At 36.5% G+C, this 20,822-nt stretch overlaps 1 protein-coding gene across 1 annotated transcript in view; it reads left to right on the top strand.

Annotated features, from left to right (window-relative positions):
* The first annotated feature begins 359 nt into the window (after positions 1–359).
* Acot12 (acyl-CoA thioesterase 12) overlaps positions 360–20,822 on the top strand; it is a 47,163-nt gene continuing 26,700 nt past the window's right edge. The window contains exons 1-3 of the mRNA XM_076856057.1: positions 360–489; positions 4,341–4,410; positions 7,464–7,524. Coding sequence (XP_076712172.1) covers positions 360–489; positions 4,341–4,410; positions 7,464–7,524 — 261 coding nt within the window. The remainder of the gene's footprint in view (positions 490–4,340; positions 4,411–7,463; positions 7,525–20,822) is intronic.

Below are 20,822 nucleotides of genomic sequence, written 5' to 3' on the forward strand. Positions count from 1 at the left end.
TTTATTTGCTTAGTAAATACCTATAATCCTTTAGCCAGGCAGGTGCACACTTCCCCGCGCTCTCTCACTAAATTCTGTGCACGGTTCTCAGAGAGAGAAGCCCTTTTCTCTCCGGAGAGATCGGACGGTTCCCGGCTTCTTCCTAGGCAGAAAAGCGTGCTCCTTCGCCCTCCCGGCTGGTCGGGGACAACACGGCCAGCACCTGAACTCTCACCTCCCGAAGCACCTGGCTGCGGGGCAGTGGGAGTGGGGTTCGCAACCAGGGCGGGCGGCGCCCTTTGGAACGGGGGCGGGCCCGGCGGGCGGACACCTCAAGGCCAGGCGCCCCGGGCCCGGGGCTCCCCTCTCTCGGCCTGGACATGGAGCGGCTGGCGGCGCCGGGCGAGGTGCACATGAGCCAGGCCATCCAGCCGGCGCACGCCAACGCCCGCGGGGAGCTGAGCGCCGGGCAGCTGCTCAAGTGGATTGACACCACCGCCTGCCTGGCCGGTAGGCGCAGCGGCCAGGGCGGCCGAGGGGAGCCGGCGGCTGCCGGGCGGGCCGCTGGACATCTCTGGCCGCGATGCGCTGGAGGCCAAGGATGGCGAGGGACGGTGGTGGTGCGGGATCCAGAGTGCAGTGGAGTGGAGAGCTGGCCACGGGTTGCGTTGGCTTGTGGGGATGCAGGTTGGCCCGAGATGTGGGAGCCAGGGAACAGCCCGAGAAGTAGGAAGGGGAGGATCCAACTTTACAGAGCTGTGAGACCTGTGACAACGATCTAGACGCTTTGGATTTAGGGTTCCATCATCCCATGAAGGAATGAGTGAAAAATGTGTGTGTAATAGGTTACTTATATCTAAATTTACCTTACAGAAAATGCAACAGAATTTAATTCATTTAAAAAGAAAACTCCATTACGTTTTTTAAAAGAATCCATTACATGTTAATACAACATATTCTTATTGAAAAATAATTAGATTTTCAACAGTACCAGAACTGTACTTTAAAGAGTGGTAATAGTTTGCACTTTTGCAAATTGTTTTAATGTTCGGTTGAGTAGAGGACTGCTCACTTACCAGATTTCTTTCTGCTGTTCTATTTGTTGCTAACACATTATTATGTAGTCACTGGAAGGCTCTGCTGTGTTTTTCTGAGAGAATGAGGTTGGCAATGCATCTACTGTGGACTGAATGGTGCCCTTCCCCTTCCCCAAAATTAATGTGTTGAAGCTCTAACCCCCAGTGTGGCTGTATTTGCGGTAAAAAAGTAATTCAGGTTAAATAAGGTTATATGGGTGGAGTCCTGATCCCATAGGTTTAATGTTCATATAGGCTTAGAAATGGATAGCTTGGTCTCTGACATGTGAGACCACAGCAAGAAGGCAGATATCTGCAAGCCAGGAGGTGAGCCCCTCCAGGACCTAAGTGGCAAGCTTGGACTTCACAGCCTACAGACCTATGAGAAATTTCTATTGTTTAAGACACCCAGTATATGGTATTTGGTCCGAACTCAAGCAGACAAAGGAAACGTCTTAGTATTATTATGAAAAGAGTTTTTAGTTGTAGGTGGTCACAATACCTTTATTTTATTTATTCATTTATCTTTTTATGAGCTTCTGAGGATCAAACCCAGCACCTTGCACATGCTAGGCGAACACTCTACAGCTAATGCTGGAGAATATTATGCTAAGTGAAATAAGCCAATCCCAAAGCATACCCCCTCCCCTCCCTTCATTCCCCTCTGTTAATACAAAGCATCTCTATTCTTCCCTAGCCACCCCCACCCATTGTGAGTTAGTATCTGTATATCAGCATAATATTCTCCAGCTCCATCCATTTACTGGCAAATGCCATAATTTCATGCTCTTATCTTTGCTTTTACTCTCTATTCTTGGACCTTTCCATGCATTACATCTCAGCTTAAATGTCATTTCCTCAGAGAAGAATTTCCTGCTCACCTGTTTACTTCTGTACCCATTCATCACTTTACTTACAATGCCCTGTCCAACTTCCTTCATAACACTTAGTACAATCTAACTATTTTGTCTATTTGTTTGTTCACGTCTTTATTTTGGACTGGCCAATTATCACATAAACTAAGCTAGTTCTCCACTACTTAGTGCTTACTAAAAGCCTTCGGGTTATCTGGATGGTCCTACAACTTGAGTTCTCAAGTCCAAAAGGAATCCAGAGTTTATATGTGAAACCTGAGACTTAGAAAATATACATTTTAAAACAATATATGTGAAGATAAAATATTAGAGTTGAAAGTGGCTTTAAACATCATGTGTTTCAGGGCCCTTATTTTACAGATGATGAAAGCAAAACTCAGATGATTATGAAACTCTGCTTTTCTTAGTGTTAACAGAGTTTCTAATACCTTTTGTCTTAACCATCTGCAAAACTCAGCTATATATTTGAAGCCAATCTATTTGTTTGCTTTGTCTGCTAATCTGTTTGGTTTCTGTCTTAACAGTTTTTAACAGGATTTGAGTTTTGGTTATAATAACATAATAATGGGAACATGAATATGAAGTTAATCTGCATGTAAGAAAAAGAAATGAGTATTAAAATCCTTGAAGTTGCTAATAATAATGGTGCCAGTTTCCAAGGCAACTGAGTGCATGATGTGACTACTGAAATGAATTTTAAAGCTACTGTTTCAGAACCAGAATAAGCTGGTCACAAGCAAAATTTGTGGACCCAATGTTGGTCCCCCATATTTTTTATTCTTTCTTATTATTTTATGGTTCTTAAAAATCTGTAGTATAAACTGTGGCTATTGAGGCCCATTTTCAGCCAAGTTCTTTAGTAGCATTCTCTCTTTGGTCTACCCTACTCTTTTCTGAGAGTTTCTATTACTGTTGTAGTCAAAAAATCACTATTTAGAACAACATGTTTAATCTTTTAAGCCTAAATGTCCTAATTTATAAAACAGAACCAGACTTGTGTTTGACAAATGTAAATACTTAGCTCAGTACTTAGTAAATGTTAGCTGTTTCTCTGTTTTTGTTTCTTCTTGATCTAGTATAGTGCTATGACACACTGTAGATTCTAATAGACATAATAAAAATTAATATTTTATTGGTCACTGCATTTTAGTTATCATTTAAATCATTCAAAATTGACAACTCAATTAATAAAAATTTATTAATAAGAGTAGTTTAATTACATCAATATCCCACTTTCTTATGTTAGTCAACTGAAATGAATGTTTTGGGATACTTTTTAGTCAATGTTTTACAATGTATATTTGAAAGTGTTCAGTAGTTATCTGAAAAACTGTGAAGGACACCTATGGGGGACTGGGGTTGTAGCTCAGTGGTAGAGCACTTGCCTTGCATTTGTGAGGCATTGGGTTAGATTCTTAGCACCATATAAAAATAAATAAATAAAATAAAGATATTGTGTCCATCTGCAACTAAGAATACTTTAGGAAAAAAATATATTTTCCAAATAATATAAATTATTGTATTTTCATATAAAGCAAAACCAACAATCCAAAAATATTCTGAATAAATTAAGTGCTGATATGGAACATTAAGTTGAGGAGCTGATAAACTCTCCACCCTGCTCAATACTCTCCCCTCCAACATAATTAATGCAGAGTGAATTTAGTGTGAAGTTGGTAAAAATAATAAATATTGACTAAATATCTCCTTGTTCCCATCCATGCACCATCTGTTTCTGGTGCATCTGTGATTTGGAAGATGATGTCAGGGTCTCCCATACTTATAGTGGTTAAGTGATTTATATACATTCAACTGCAATAGAAATAACTTTGGTGTGTTGTTTTAAAAACAAAAGAAGCATATTTCCTGACAAAATGAAGTCAGTGACAACTTCCTAAAAAATGTTATCTATAATTGCCAGATTTTCTGAGTATTAGTATTGAAATTTAAAGCAAAGATCAAGTAAGTTAAAATTTAGGAGAAAGTAGCCAGGCACAATGGCATGGCTATAATTCCAGCTACTCAGCAGGCTGAGGCAGGAGGATTGCAAGTTCAAAGCCATCCTCAGCAATGTAGTGAGACTCAGTCTCAAAATAAAATAAGAAGGTCGGGGGGTATGGCTGAGAATGCTTACATAGCATGCCTGAAACACTGAATTCAGTCCCCAGGACTGGGGGAAAATTAGGAGAAAGTATAGTAATTGCCATGCAATAAAAGCATAACTTAAAGAACAAAGAAACTCTCATAAACTGACATCATCCAGAAAGTGTGGGCATAGTGGTGTTCTACTAAATGAGGGAATGGGTAAATTAAATAAATCTTCTGAAATTTAATTCCTTTTCTCTTAAGATGACTTGAAATATTCAAACATAACTATTACTAACAAACACTTTTACCTATTTTTTTGAAGCTGAAAAACATGCTGGGGTTTCCTGTGTCACAGCCTCAGTGGATGACATTCAATTTGAGGAAACAGTTAAGTAAGTGATATTACTCTTTCACTTTTCTCCCAGGTTTATTATGTTGGTTGTGACATATATTTGTGGCACCTTATTTGTTTGGGGTCCATGATCCTATTAATAAAACAGATTACATTTTACTCAATCTAAGTGAGTAAAGGACATAATCATAGGGCCTACCTTTAGTCAGCATTGTAGGTGTAAAATCCCATTCACGATTTTGTTAAGAAGCAACTCTCAGCGTGAGATGCATTGTGGAGTCATGCATAGCTAGCTATCTGGCACCTGACTCTCAATGGCTCCTTTCTCTACTGATAGAATAATTAATGATGGTAAGTGTCACTGCAATGGTGAATTTCGTCTTTAGGTTGGCTAAACACTAATTCATCTGAGTAGAGACAGTAAAATATGAAAAACATTTTATGTGTGAGAGAGCTTAATATGCTTTACCAACTCATTATGCAGAAAATTTCAAGTAAACAAACAATTCAAACATATGTAAAATTAGAGAAAATTGTATAGTGTATCCCAAGGACTTATCTCCTAACTACATCAATAATCAACTCTTGCACATTCTTGTACCCTTCTATGTTTCCCTACATGACTGGGTTATTCTGAAGCAAATTCCAGTCATTATCTATAATTATCAGTACATATTTCTAAAAGATCAGTACACTTTTGAAAGACATAGTAATATAACAACAATCACTGTATTTTGAAGCCACTTGAAATAATTCTCTCCTACAAGGTTAAATTGCCAACTTCACATGTAGATAAGTTCAATTGTTTTTTATTTTTTGGAATCAATTTTTAATTTTATTTTATAATTTAATTGGAAACCAGATACAATTGGCTCTGGGAAATTAAGCTCTTATCTAGCTTCTATCCAAGCACATTTCTCTTTTTATAAATAGCCATTTTAATTACTTTCTGACTTTTAAAAAATTTTTAAATGTAAACAAGTATTTACATATATTCATGTCCTTTTAAAAACAAATTCTAACACATTGTATATACTTTTCTCCACCTTTTTTTCTTAATATTATATATAGAAAAACACTCTGTAGCAATGTACAGAGATATTCAGAATTCCCTGTAATTAACTACATGGTAGTCCATTGTGTAGATGCCTTATTTTTTTCCTCTGGTCCCTACTGGTAAATTTTAAAATTGTTTCCAGTTTTTGCTATTACAAATATTTCAAAATGTCGTTTTGTGCAGGCATATGTCCATGATTTTACAATGTATTTTTGGGATAGAGTCCTAAAAAGAGGATTACTGAGTCAAAGGGTAAAGGTACATTTCATTTTATTAGACATTGACAAATTCTTCTCTGTGAGGATTATTATGTGGGCAAAGGACTAGTAAAATTGTGATAAAAGCATAGATTTGTTCAGATTTCCCACATAGTTATTAATTACTTAAATATACATCTGCATGTCTATGTTAAGTTCCTTCCTTTACTTCCAGTCTTTCTGATTGAAATGCTACAGATTATGACAGGTACACCACATAGAGGAGCAATGTATGCACAAAGGCATTAATCAGATGTGGTCACTCTTCTAGGCAAACCCAACTGATTCACTTTGGAGACAGTCCTTAATATATCTTCACAAGCCTCTCTAGAGGTGATTAAATTAATTCTGTTAAAATGAAATTAATAACTATTCTTTACCAAGAGCCCAAGTCGGGCCTTGGTAAAGAATAGTTCAAGCCTTTGAAGTCAGATAAGACCCGGGTTTGAACTCTGGCTCTGCCTTTTGCTGACTCCATTGCCTTGTAAGCCTATTTCCTGATGGGAATGAAATGGGAACAGTACTACTTCCCTCACAGGGTCCTTGCCAGTGAGTGGCACGTCAGATATTATACAAAGCATTCAGCTTTGTGCCTGATTTACACATAAAGGACAGTCATAGTTACTACAATGGCCACACTAGAAATAGTACTTTGTTTAATTAATGACAAGGGCTTTTATTGTTAATGATTTATTGATCAGTCTTTTATAATCTTTTGAACTTTGTCTGTTTACACATCTGTGTCCCGAAGAAACACTAGTCTCCTTGAAGCCAGCAACCTAGTCTTGCCCATCACTGTACCTAACACCTTAGCTGAACACCAGGGCTAGTCCTCAGTAGACAGTCATTAAATGTGTGAGGTAGAAAAAATCAGTGATTCTTTTAGGAGAGTTTCATATGCAGAAGAGAAAAAATATCAAAATAGAATAGGTTTTAAAGAAAGGTTTTAAATAGGAGAAGCCTTAAACATTTTCAAAGAGTAAAAAAGAGAGAAGGGTAGAGATGGAAGGTTCAAAAGACAGTAGAAATGACAGAGCAGGGAAAGGTCAAGAGCACAGGTAAGACAAGAGATCAGATCATGAGGAAACCTTCTACTTCCTCTGAAGTAGAAGAGTCTCGGTGTCTCTGAAGACACTGAGAATACAGTTCAATTTTGCACTTAAGGGAGAAAAATCAAGGGTGCTCATATTGGACAGATTCTTAACTTCTGCTAGGGTGAAGGGGTCAGAAGTGACAGAAGGGCCTGAATACAAGAGTTTTGAAACAACTTCAAATTACATGATCAGAGTTCTAGTAGTAGCAGGGAATGAATGGCTCTTCTAGTAGCAAAGAGAACACATGTAAATCTATCAAAATTAACTAGTGGACTTGCTTGTTTATTTGTAGTTTGTTCATCCATTTAGTTATTAACATTTTAAAATAAATATAAGTTGTATAAGTTTGCCTGTGTGTTTGTCTTAACTTGTATAGTAGCTTGAAAGAGCTTCTAAAAAGTCCAAGTATCTGTTGCAAATTTGAAGTCATCTTGCATTCTACCTTTGCAAAGCCCTTTTTCTGTTTGAATAGAGGGAGTCAGTTAACCTGAGTGTGGTTTATGATGATCAGCATTTGCCCTTAAGCTCTGTCTTTCCTGTTATCATGAATCTGAGTGTTCCATGTGAACATTAACAGCAAGCTAAGGTGGAAATACTTTATGGCACATGAAAGATTTAAGTGAGTCTTTAAATCTGAAATAAAATGTGTTCAGATTACTGAAGAAAAATTTTTTTTTTCTGCTAGAGTTGGACAAGTTATAACCATCAAAGCAAAAGTTACTAGAGCATTCAGCACAAGCATGGAGGTAAGAGTGCACTTTCTTTACTTCTGCCTACTGGTGCTCATCTCTTCATTGTTTACAGAGGGCTGAGGAGGAGGCCTAGAATAATATCTGCAGGTAATGAGATTCTGAGGTTAAGAAGGCTCTTAAATCTGCAGTCAGACTCCAGGTAAATAATGAGCTGGTGCTTCCCAGTCAGCCCAGTCGCTAAAATTCAATATGATGTAATTCACTGTTTTTACATAGAAAGGTACACAGAAAGTAAACATACAAGGTTGAAGGTCACTGTTTTGCTCTTTTGCAAGATATGGGTTTTCTTTCTTAATTATTCTTTCTCTACTGTTTCTAAAACTCTGCATCTCTGTCTCCTTACTCCCCAGTGGAAGCTAACCACATGATTAACTAGTTTTTGAAAGGTCCAGTAACTCAGATTCAGAAGATAAGAAGATAAATTTAGATGACTTTTCTTCTACACCCACTTGGTTTTCCTTTCCTTATCATAGTTGAGAAAACAACATTCTAGGATTTCCTGAAGTCACTGTCCAGGTTAAATTATCAGGAAGGGAGTTGCTGGATTCAGCTTCTAGGTTGGCTGGTGGCGGTCAGTTACAGTCAGTCCCTTTGATCCTGGGTACTAATGGCATGTAAGAACTTGTCACCACAGATGGGGTGACTGAACCAACAGAAATTTGTCTTCTTGCAGTTCCAAAGGCTGGAAGAACTAAGTCAAGGCATCAAGAAGATTGGTTCCTTCTGAGGGCTGTGAGGGTGAATCTGTCCCTGCCTCTCTCTTAGTGGGTTTGTGACACTCTTCAGTGTTCCTTGGCTTTTGGAAACGTTGCCTGATCTCTGTCTTCATCTTCACGTGTGTCCTCCCTATTTTAGTGTGTGTGTGTGTGTGTGTGTAGTGTGTGTGTGTGTGTAGTGTGTGTGTGTGTGTGTAGTGTGTGTGTGTGTAGTGTGTGTGTGTGTGTGTAGTGTGTGTGTGTGTAGTGTGTGTGTGTGTGTAGTGTGTGTGTGTGTGTGTAGTGTGTGTGTGTGTGTGTGTGTGTGTGTTTTCAAATCTCCTCTTTATGTAGGGACAGCAGTCATACTAGATTAGGACCCAATCCTAGTCTGGTATGATCACATTTTAGCTAATTACATCTGCAATGACCCTATTTATATTTGGAGGTGCTGGAAGTTAGGGTTTCAACATAGGAATGAAGGAACATTTCAACCTATAACAGAATGATGTTGGCAAAAACTATGCCTAGAGTGACGACTTTACTCTGATGTAATCACTTTCCACCTGTGTCCACATTCACAGAATATGAAGCACTTGAAGAAAGCTCTTGTGGAACCAATGGGGGCTCTGTCAGGAACAATTGGTACTTCCAGACCCTGACTTCCCAGTGGTGGGACCTTTGACCTTTGCCCCTTAGTAGTCCCTGGATTTGGCCTTTCTCCTGAGGGACATGTACTGTCCTTTATAGTCAGCTCAAACACAGATAAAGGTTTCTTTTCTTTTCTTTTTCTCCTCCTATTCCCTGAGACAGGCTAGAATTTTCAAAGGAAGTTTGAATAGAATTTAAAAAAAAAATAAATTCAGTAATTGCCCTGAAAATCTCACCAGATAGTAACAAACCATGTGCAATAAGAGAGCATTGTGTAAGGGTAGGGATATTTTTTGGTCCCTAAGAATATTTTAAAAATTGTTTATTTGTTTCAAAAAAATTTTTAGTTGTAAATGGCTTGTTTTTTTTTTTTTTGGATTATTTCATTTATTTATTTCTATGTGGTGCTGAGAGCTAAACCCAGGGCCTCACACATTTATTTATTTATTATTTGTATTTATGTATTTATTTATTTATTTGGTATTTATTTTTTGTTATTATTATTTCTAATATTCCCATTTTTCTATTTGCTTTGGGCTTTATTTGCCTTTCCTTTTCTAGTATCTTAGGGTAAAAGCCTAGAACACTGACTAAACTTTTATTATTTACTAATACAGGCATTTCAAGCCATTATTTTTTTTCAGAAAATATTGCTTTCCCTGAATCAAAATATGTTCTCATTTCCCTTGTGAATTTTTTCTTGTTCTCTGAGTTATGTAGATGGTTGTTGTTTGATTTCCACATTTATGGTGATGATTTTCAAGACAACTTTCTGTTCCTGATTTCTGATTTAATTCCTTCATAGAAAAAGAATACATGTATAATTTTGGTTATTTTAAATTTATTGAGACTAGTTTTATGACACAGAATATGGCCTTGGTGAGGGATATACTTGGAAAAAAAGAGTACTTTGCTTATGGTGGGCAAAGTATTCTACAGATGTCAGTTAGGCTATTTCTTCTTATTTTTATTTATTTATTTATTTATTTTGCTCACCTGCTCCATTAGGTACTAAAAAAAGGGATAAGATACCCAACTATAATTGTGAACCTGTGTATTTTTCCTTTCAGTTCTATCAGTGTTTGCTTTCTGGAGTTTAAAGCTCCATTATTAGATGCAAACATGTTTGAAATTGTTAAATCCGCTTGATGACTTGGTCCTTCCATCGTTATAAAATGACCTATTTCACCTTTGGTTTTTGTTTATAAATCCGCCTTGTCTCATATTAATTTAGCCACCATGACTTAGATTTGCTTGCTACTTTTCATACAGCCTAACCATCTCTGCCTCTATGTGGCATGTTTTAACTATTTTCATTTGATTTAACATGACTATTGATACAGTAGGTTGAAATCTGTCACCTGGCTGTTTGTTTTCCATTTGTTCCATCTGTCCTTTTTTCCATTTCCCCTATATTTTTCTGCAATTTTTATAGTGGGTAATTTTTAGTAATCCATTTTATCTTCATTGTTGATCTTTTAACCATATGTATTTGCTTTATTATTTTTTAGTGTTTGTTCTAGGATTTGTAATTTGCATACCTTAACTTATCTGACTCTACCTTCAAATAATATTACATCCTTTTAAGGAGAGCATAATAATTTTCCAACAGTATGCTTCCCTCCCCGTGTCCTAGCCTTTCTGCTATTGTCATCATATATTTTACTTCTGCTTGTTATAAACCCCACAATGCATTGTTATTATTTTTGCTATAGAGTCAGTTATCTTCTAAAGAGATTAAAGATATATTTTATACCTTTCCACATATTTTCCATTCGGGTACTTGTCATTTCTTTGGGCATCTCCAAACTTTCCTCTGATATCACTTTCCTTTAATATTTCTTTTAGTACAAAGCTGCTGGTGATTAATTTTTTCCGGTGTTCATCTGTGTGCAAATTTATTGTTTCACCTTCATGTTTGAACAATATTTTCACTAGGGTGTAGAATTCTGGCTTGACAGTGTTTCACCCCCTTGCAGGACTTTAAAGGGTCTCTTCATTAACTTTGGGCACATGCATGGTTCTCTGAGAGGTCTGTTGTTATTCTTATCTTTGCACCGTTTACATGGTACATCTTTTATTCTTGCATTCTTTTCATATTTTCTTGTCACTGTTTTTTTAGCAATTAGATTATACTTATTATTTTCTTCACATTAATTCTGCTTGGGATTTTTTAAGCTACTGAATGTTTGGATTTATACTAACAAATTTGGAATTTTTCTCAGTTTTTGTATTTCCAAACATTTTCTATCCCATGTTCTTTTTACTTTTGAACTGAAGAATTTTAAACAGCTTGTTAAGTGTCCCACTGATACCCTATTATTTTTTTCCCAGGTCTTTTCTTTCCATACAAATCTTGTTTAAACTTATTTTGTTATCTTCAACTTCACTAATCTATATTTCTTCCATATCTAATCTAATATGAATCTTATCTGGTATATTTTTTTATTTAATATGTTATGTTTCTTAATCTCAGAAAGTGTTATTTGAACATTGTTATTTTGTCCATTTTCTCTCTTCATTATGTTAGTACTTTCCATTAACAGCAAGTTATAGGCTGTGGATCTGTTTTTATAAATAAGGTTTTATGGTAACATAGTCACACTGTATTAATCAGCTTTTCATTGCAGTGACAAAATACCTCACATAGATAACTTAAAATGAGAAAATATTTATTTGGGCTCATAGTTTCAGAGGTTTCAGTACATGGTCTGCTCGTGCCATTGCTTTGGGCCTTAGGTGAGGCAGAATATCATGGTGAGAGGACTTGACATGGGAAAGCTGTTCAGCTCATGGCAGCTGGGAGGGAGGAGAGAGAGAGAGAGAGAGAGAGAGAGAGAGAGAGAGAGAGATCCCACTTCTGAACATTGCTTCGTTGAAGAACCAATCCTTCAACACTTGAGTCTCTTGGGGGCACTTTGCATCCAAACCATAACACATACCTGTTGTCTCTGCTGCTACCACACTACATTGACAAAGTTGAGTAATTGTGAAAAGGGTATAGGTTCCTACAAGCCTTACAATATTCACCATCTCATCTTCTGAGAAAATGTTAATTCTTTCTCTACATCCTTGAGTTCATGGTACATAGATATAATTGCTTTCAACATCCTTTTTTGTTAATTCCATCATTTCTGTCATTTGTTGTTCTATTTTTATTAATTTGCACATTCTATTTTTCTTGTGTCTATTCATTTATTAGATACTGAACACTGAAATTTATATTATGTTGTGAGACTTTTGTTATATTTCTTTTTTTAAAAGAGAGTCAGAATTTTAAAAAAAATTTTTAAAGATGGGTTCAATATCTTTATTTATTTATTTATTTATTTTTATTGGTTGTTCAAAACATTACAAAGCTCTTGACATATTTCATACATTTGATTCAAGTGGGTTATGAACTCCCATTTTTACCTCGTATACAGATTGCAGAATCATATCGGTTACACATCCACGTTTTTACATAATGCCATACTAGTGACTGTTGTATTCTGCTCTTTCCTGTCCTCTACTATCCCCCTTCCCCTCCCCTCCCATATTCTCTGTCTACCCCATCTACTGTAATTCATTTCTCTCTCTTGATTTTTTTTCCCTGTCCCCTCACATCCTCTTATATGTAATTTTGTATAACAATGAGGGTCTCCTTCCATTTCCATTCAATTTCCCTTCTCTCTCCCTTTCCCTCCCACCTCATTTCTCTGTTTAATGTTAATCTTTTTCTCATGCTCTTCCTCCCTGCTCTGTTTTTAGTTGCTCTCTTTATATCAAAGAAGACATTTGGCATTTGGTTTTTTAGGGATTGGCTAGCTTCACTTAGCATAATCTACTCTAATGCCATCCATTTCCCTGCAAATTCCATGATTTTGTCATTTTTTAATGCTGAGTAATACTCCATTGTGTATAAATGCCACATTTTTTTAATCCATTCATCTATTGAAGGGCATCTAAGTTGGTTCCACAGTCTAGCTATTGTGAATTGTGCTGCTATGAACATTGATGTAGCAGTATCCCTATAGTACGCTCTTTTAAGGTCTTCAGGGAATAGTCCAAGAAGGGCAATAGCTGGATCAAATGGTGGTTCCATTCCCAGCTTTCCCAGGAATCTCCATACTGCTTTCCAAATTGGCTGCACCAATTTGCAGTCCCACCGGCAATGTACAAGTGTACCCTTTTCCCCATATCCTCGCCAGTACTTATTGTTTTTTGACTTCATAATGGCTGCCAATCTTACTGGAGTGAGATGGTATCTTAGGGTGGTTTTGATTTGCATTTCTCTAACTGCTAGAGATAGTGAGCATTTTTTCATGTACTTGTTGATTGATTGTATGTCCTCCTCTGAGAAATGTCTGTTCAGGTCCTTGGCCCATTTGTTGATTGGGTTATTTGTTTTCTTATTGCTTAATTTTTTGAGTTCTTTGTATACTCTGGATATTAGGGCTCTATCTGAAGTGTGAGGAGTAAAAATTTGTTCCCATGATGTAGGCTCCCTATTTACCTCTCTTATTGTTTCTCTTGCTGAGAAAAAACTTTTTAGTTTGAGTAAGTCCCATTTGTTGATTCTTATTTTTAACTCTTATGCTGTGGGTGTCTTATTAAGGAATTTGGAGCCCGACCCCACAATATGTAGATCGGAGCCAACTTTTTCTTCTATCAGATGCAGAGTCTCTGATTTGATATCAAGCTCCTTGATCCATTTTGAGTTAACTTTTGTGCATGGTGAGACAAAGGGATTCAGTTTCATTTTGTTGCATATGGATTTCCAGTTTTCCCAGCACCATTTGTTGAAGATGCTATCCTTCCTCCATTGCATGCTTTTAGCCCCTTTATCGAATATAAGATAGTTGTAATTTTGTGGATTGGTTTCTGTGTCCTCTATTCTGTACCATTGGTCCACCCGCCTGTTTTGGTACCAGTACCATGCTGTTTTTGTTACTATTGCTCTGTAGTACAGTTTGTAATCTGGTATTGCTATACCTCCTGATTCACACTTCCTGCTTAGAATTGCTTTTGCTATTCTGGGTCTTTTATTTTTCCATATGAATTTCATGATTGTTTTATCTATTTCTACAAGAAATGCCGTTGGGATTTTGATTGGCATTGCATTGAACCTATAGAGAACTTTTGGTAATATCGCCATTTTGATGATGTTAGTTCTGCCTATCCATGACAGGGTACATTTTTCCATCTTCTAAGATCTTCTTCTATTTCTCTCTTTAGGGTTCTGTAGTTTTCATTGTATAAATCTTTCACCTCTTTTGTTAGGTTGATTCCCAACTATTTTTTTTTTTTGAGGATATTGTGAATGGGTGGTTTTCCTCATTTCCAGTTCAGAAGATTTGTCACTGATATACAGGAATGCCTTTGATTTATGCGTGTTGATTTTATATCCTGCCACTTTGCTGAATTCATTTATTAGCTCTAGTAGTTTCTTTGTAGACCCTTTTGTGTCTTCTAGGTATAGGATCATATTATCCTCAAATAGTGATAATTTAAGTTCTTCTTTTCCTATCTTAATGCCTTTAATTTCTTTTGTCTGTCTAATTGGTCTGGCCAGTATTTCGAGAACTATTGAATAGAAGTGGTGAGAGAGGGCATCCCTGTCTTGTTCCAGATTTTAGAGGGAATTCCTTCAGTTTTTCTCCATTTAGAATGATGCTAGCCTGAGGCTTAGCATATATAGCTTTTATAATGTTGAGGTAAGTTCCTGTTATCCCTAGTTTTTCTAGTGCTTTGAACATGAAGGGATGCTGTACTTTGTCGAATGCTTTTTCTGCATCTATTGAGATGATCATATGGTTCTTATCTTTAAGTCTATTGATGTGGTGAATAACATTTATTGATTTCCGTATATTGAACCAGCCTTGCATCCCAGGGATGAATCCTACTTGATCATGGTGCACGATCTTTTTGATATGTTTTTGTATCCGATTTGCCAGAATTTTATTGAGGATTTTTGCATCTAAATTCATTAGGGATATTGGTCTGTAGTTTTCTTTCTTTGTGGTGTCATTATCTGGTTTGGGAATCAGGTTGATATTGGCCTCATAGAATGAATTTGGAAGTTCTCCCTCCTTTTCTATCTCCTGAAATAGATTGTAAAGTATTGGTATTAGTTCTTCTTTAAAGTTCTTGTAAAACTCTGCTGTATATCCATCCGGTCCTGGGCTTTTCTTGGTTGGTAGTCTTTTGATGGCTTCTTCTATTTCCTCACTTGATATTGGTCTGTTTAGGTTGTTTATATCATCCTGACTCAATCTGGGTAGTTCATATGTCTTAAGGAATTTATCAATGCCTTCACTATCTTCTATTTTATTAGAGTATAGGGTTTCAAAGTAATTTCTAATTATCTTCTGTATTTCTGAATTGTCTGTTGTGATGTTGCCTTTTTCATCCCGTAAGATAGTAATTTGGGTTCTCTCTCTTCTTCTCTTTGTTAGTGTGGCTAGTGGTCTATCAATCTTATTTATTTTTTCAAAAACCAACTTTTAGTTTTGTCAATTTTTTAAATTGTTTCTTTTGTTTTGATTTCATTAATTTCAGCTCTAATTTTAATTATGTCTTGCCTTCTACTGTATTTGCTGCTGATTTGTTCTTCTTTTTCTAAGGCTTTGAGGTGTAGTGTGAGGTCATTTATTTGTTGGCTTTTCCTTCTTTTAAGGAATGAACTCCATGAAATGAATTTTCCTCTTAGTACTGCTTTCATAGTGTCCCAGAGATTTCAATATGTTGTGTCTGAGTTTTCATTTACCTCTAAGAATTTTTTAATTTCCTCTTTGATGTCTTCTGTAACCCTTTGTTCATTCAGTAGCATATTGTTTAATCTCCATGTGATGTAGGATTTTTCCTTTCTCATTTTATTATTGATTTCCAATTTCATTCCATTATGATCAGATAAAATGCATGGTAGTATCTCTACTCCTTTGTAATTGCTAAGATTTGCCCTGTGACATAATATATGGTCTATTTTTGAGAAGGATCCATGTGCTGCTGAGAAGAAAGTGTATCCGCTTGATGTTGGGTGGTATATTCTGTATATATCAATTAAGTCTAAATTATTAATTGTATTATTGAGCTCTATGGTTTCTTTATTCAACTTTTGTTTGGAAGATCTGTCCATTGGTGAGAGAGGTTTGTTAAAATCTCCCATGATTATTGTGTTGTGGTCTATTTGACTCTTGAAATTTAGAAGAGTTTGTTTGATGAACATAGCTGCACCATTGTTTGGGGCATATATATTAATGATCGTCAAGTCTTGTTGGTGTATGGTTCCCTTGAGTAGTATGTACTGTCCTTGTTTATCCCTTTTGATTAACTTTGGCTTGAAGTCTATTTTATTTGATACAAGTATGGACACCTCTGCTTGCTTCCAGGGTCCGTATGAGTGATATGATTTTTCCCAACCTTTCACCTTCAGTCTGTGTATGTCTTTTCCTATCAGATGAGTCTCCTGTAGGCAGTATATTGTTGGATCTTTTATTTTTTTTTTGTCCATTCTACTAGCCTATGTCTTTTGATTGGTGCATTTAAGCCATTAACATTTAGGGTTACTATTGAAAAATGGTTTGTATTTCCAGCCATATTTGATTATGTATGTTACTTAACATGATTTGTTTTCCCTCTATGATTAGTTTTTCCTTTACTGTACTACCTCCTGCTGTTGCTTTTCATTGTTATTTTTCATTTCCTCTTCCTGTAACGTTTTGCCAAGTATGTTTTGAAGAGCTGGTTTTCTAGCTGCAAATTCTTTTAACTTTTGTTTATCGTGGAAGATTTTTATTTCATCTTCAATCCTGAAGCTTAATTTCGCTGGATACATGATTCTTGGTTGGAACCTTTTTCTTTCAGTGTTTGAAATATGTTGTTCCAGGATCTTCTAGCTTTCAGAGTCTGTGTTGAAAGATCAGTAGTTATCCTGATTGGTTTACCCCTAAATGTAATCTGCTTCCTCTCTCTTGTGGCTTTTAAGATTCTCTCCTTATTCTGTATGTTGGGCATCTTCATTATTATGTGTCTTGGTGTGGATCTCTTATGATTTTGTACATTTGGTGTCCTGTAGGCTTCTAGTATTTGGATTTCTTTTGCATTCTTTAATTCTGGGAAGTTTTCTAGTATTATTTCATTGAATACATTGCTCATTAACTTGGTTTGGACCTCCATACCCTCTTGTATCCCAATAACTCTTAGGTTTGGTTTCTTTATGTTATCCCATAATTCTTGGATGTTCTGCTCATGATTTCTTAACATTCTCGCTGAGCTGTCTATGTTCTTTTCAAGTTGAAAAACTGTCTTCATTGTCTGAAGTTCTATCTTCTAAGTGTTCTACTCTGCTGGTAATACTCTCATTTGAGTTTTTAATTTGGTTTATTGTTTCCTGCATTTCCAGGATTTCTGTTTGTTTGTTTTTTATATCCTCTATCTCCCTATAGAGTTGATCTGTTTGTTTGTTTTTTATATCCTCTATCTCCCTATAGAGTTGATCTTTTGCTTCTTGGATTTGTTTATGTAATTCATTGTCAACGTGATCTTTTATTGTCTGAATTTGCTGTATAATGTCTTCCTTGAGACTCCAGATCATCTGAAGCATGTATAGCCTGAACTCTTTGTCTGACATTCTATCAGCTGCGGATATTACCTCATCTATTGTTGAATTGACCTGTATTGTTTGTGGTCCTTTCTTTCCTTGTCTTTTCATACTGCTCATGATTCTTTCTAGCTTTATGAAACTGTTGTGTTAATGTTTTTCCCCTTATATATTTGTATTGTTCTTGTATAGCTCCAAAATCCCTCTTTTGCGGAGAAAGACAATGTTAACAGTTCCCAATATCAGCAGTACATCATCTAAGCACAAGTTTTCATTATTAATACATTTATAGTTAGATTCTAAGTCTATAGATATTGGTTTTAATTATTACTTAAGAATATCTTCATTAGTTTCATAAAAGGCATACCATATCTGGTGGCATATAGAAAACTTAATTTCAGATGAAGGATGTTATACTTAGAGGGAAAGGAGTGAGGGTATGAGATTAAATTAACTTAGTACCTTTGGAGAACTCTAACCAATAGATTGGTGATTTATGGAAGAATGTATATACTCAACCTCCTATCTGTATTTAGATAGTTACCCTATGTATAGATAGCAAAAGTTAGGAGACTGAAGGTGGTACAGAGAGAATATGAATGAAAAAAAAAGAAGAAAAAAAATAACAAGGAAGAAAAGAGAAATAAGAGAGAAGGAAAAGGAAAGTAAGATAGAAATAAAGAAAAAAATGGGCGGAAGGTGGGGTATATGCAATTCCTCTATATTATATTACTTTGGTAATTTAGTTGTTCATGCACAGTTCTTGGTTTCACATATGTCAAAGTTGTGGAAGAGAGAGAAGAAAAGAAAGAAAGAAAGAGAGAAAAAAGAAAAAGAAAAAAAAGTCTCTCAGAACACTGTTTTCCTTGCTTCCAGTAGGTGGCGTTGTCTATTCCTAGCTTGAGCCTCTGTATTCAGGGTGGTGGGTATAGCCAGTGTGAAAGGAAATGAGCTTCCACCTGTATCTTCCCTACTCTAGTCTCTGAGGTAGAAACCAGGTGCCTGTACAGTTGTTGTTTTGCGTTGATAGCTACAACCCCCAAAAGCTTGTGGGAAATATTTTGAATTATCGCAGCTAAGGGTGGGGGAGTTGGAAACCGGGTACCTGGATCAGCCGCAGAACCGTGCTGGTAGCCACACCCCCTTTGATGGGTTTTAAGGGTTGATGGGCTTCCTCTGGACTAGCACATGGGGCGGGGCCGGGCTTCCTCCTCCTGTCTGGCTTGGCTGGCACCGGGCGGCTTCCTCCTCCAGTCTCTCTTTATTTATTTTCAATATTTTTTATGTGGTGCTGAGGATTGAACCCAGTGCCTCACATGGGTGAGGCAAGCACTCTACCTTTGAGCTATAACTCCAACCCCAAGTGTCAGACTTTAAATAGCAGGATGATATTGGTTACTTGAAGATTAGTTTGAGATCTTAAAGATCGCTTTGCTGAAACAGTGCATATTCTAGGGCTAATTTAGTCCATCTTCTAAGTTGGGATCTTTGGTGGTCTCTAAGGATTCTTCTGTGTTCAGTAAGGTCTCGGGGGAGAACTCACAAGATTCCCAGCTATGTGGGCTCTGAGACTGTCACAGCTCCCCAGTAGTTTGTTCCACAGAACCTGTTTTTGTCTGGCCTTGTGAGGTTCCCCCATGCATGCTCAGATTGGTATCAGCCCAAAGACTCACAGGATTCACGTGAATAGTTAAGAATTCCTTCTTTCTGTAGCTCTCTCTCTCTCTCTCTCTCTCTCTCTCACACACACACACACACACACACAGACACACACACATATTTAGTTATAGATGAACACAGTGCCTTTATTTTATTTATGTATTTTATGTGGTGCTGAACATCAAACCCAGTGCCTCACACATGCTAGGCAAGCTCTCTACCACTGAGCCACAACCCCAGCCCCTCAGTCAACTATTCTAGTAAGAGACAGTGCTCCAAACTTGTTTTAACTCTACAAATTTCTGATGATTTTACTGTTGGCATTTTATTTTTCATTTGCCTGTTTCTCTAGAGTGGAAGGCTACATAAGACAAGGGTTTGTGGGAATTGGGAATAAATGGTTTAAACGTAGTTGATCAACTTCTGGTTAATTTAGGATTTACTGTGCAAATACAAAATTGCATTTTTAAGTTAAGTGACTCAAGATGAATTCACAGATTATTAATTCTTTTATACATGATGTACCTGGTTAAGATGTAGAAATAGATGTTCTTTTCCATTGATTAAAAACAGTGCTGAACTAAGATACCTGAGGTTGTCCATTATTCCAAGAAGATTGGATCATTTATTTGATTGAAATATGGAGGAAAGTGCTTATTAGCCCCAATCTAAAGACAAACTCCACAGATCCGCAGAATGCCAGCCTGAGGAGCAGAACTTCAGACCTCTTCACACAGAGGGACAGCCCACTGCAGTGTCTCCACATACTACCTCAGCCACTGATCCTAAAGAGAAAACAGGGAGCCTGGTGCAGTGGCGCAGCCTGTAATCCCAGCAGCTCAGGAGACTGAGGCAGGAGGATTGCAAGTTCAAAGCCAGCCTCAGCAACTTAGGGAGGCCCTAAGCAACTTAGAGAGACTCTGACTCAAAATTTAAATATATATATATCTGGGGATATGGCTCAGTGGTTAAGCATCCCTGGGTTCAATTTGCAGTACAAAAAAATAAAACAAGGAAACCAACCTGAACATAACATCTTATGTCATCTTACAGATGAACATGCCATCTGCCCATGCTATCTTATTCATAAAACTGTAGAGGATAAAGTATAAAAATAGTTGTGGTACATCTCTTTGATGAGCTGCAGGGCAGTCATTAATAGCTTGTTTTCAAAAACTATTTAATAGGATTAGAAAATGCCACAATTTAAAAAATTGTAATATAAAACCATAAATAAAGTATTATATTTTATAATGTGTATATAATATATGCATTTTATGTATGCTTTATAAAATATATATTTCATATATAATATATATTTATGTGTACATATTTTATGTGTACTTATATATGTAAATTAGTTTGTATGTATGTATGTTTGCATATGCACATATACACATAAAATGTATAAAAACTAGAAGACAATTCATCTAAAGTTTAATAGCATTATCTCTAGGTGATAGGATTACTGGAAATTTTACTCTGGATAATCAGATTCCATAAATTTTCCATGGCAAATATATATTTCCTGAAGTCAGATAAAAGTTATTTATCCAATTTTATAAAACATCATTGAAAGAAGAGTACTGTTTAAAAGTAAATTAAAATGCTGGTCTCATTAATAAAAAAAAAAGATAAGAATGACGAAGTACATAACTGAATTTTGAATGCTGTGATCAAATCTACTCTCTGGATGACTGAAAATT

The sequence above is a fragment of the Callospermophilus lateralis genome, chromosome 5 (assembly GCF_048772815.1).
Source record: "Callospermophilus lateralis isolate mCalLat2 chromosome 5, mCalLat2.hap1, whole genome shotgun sequence".
In the NCBI taxonomy this organism is placed as follows: domain Eukaryota; kingdom Metazoa; phylum Chordata; class Mammalia; order Rodentia; family Sciuridae; genus Callospermophilus; species Callospermophilus lateralis.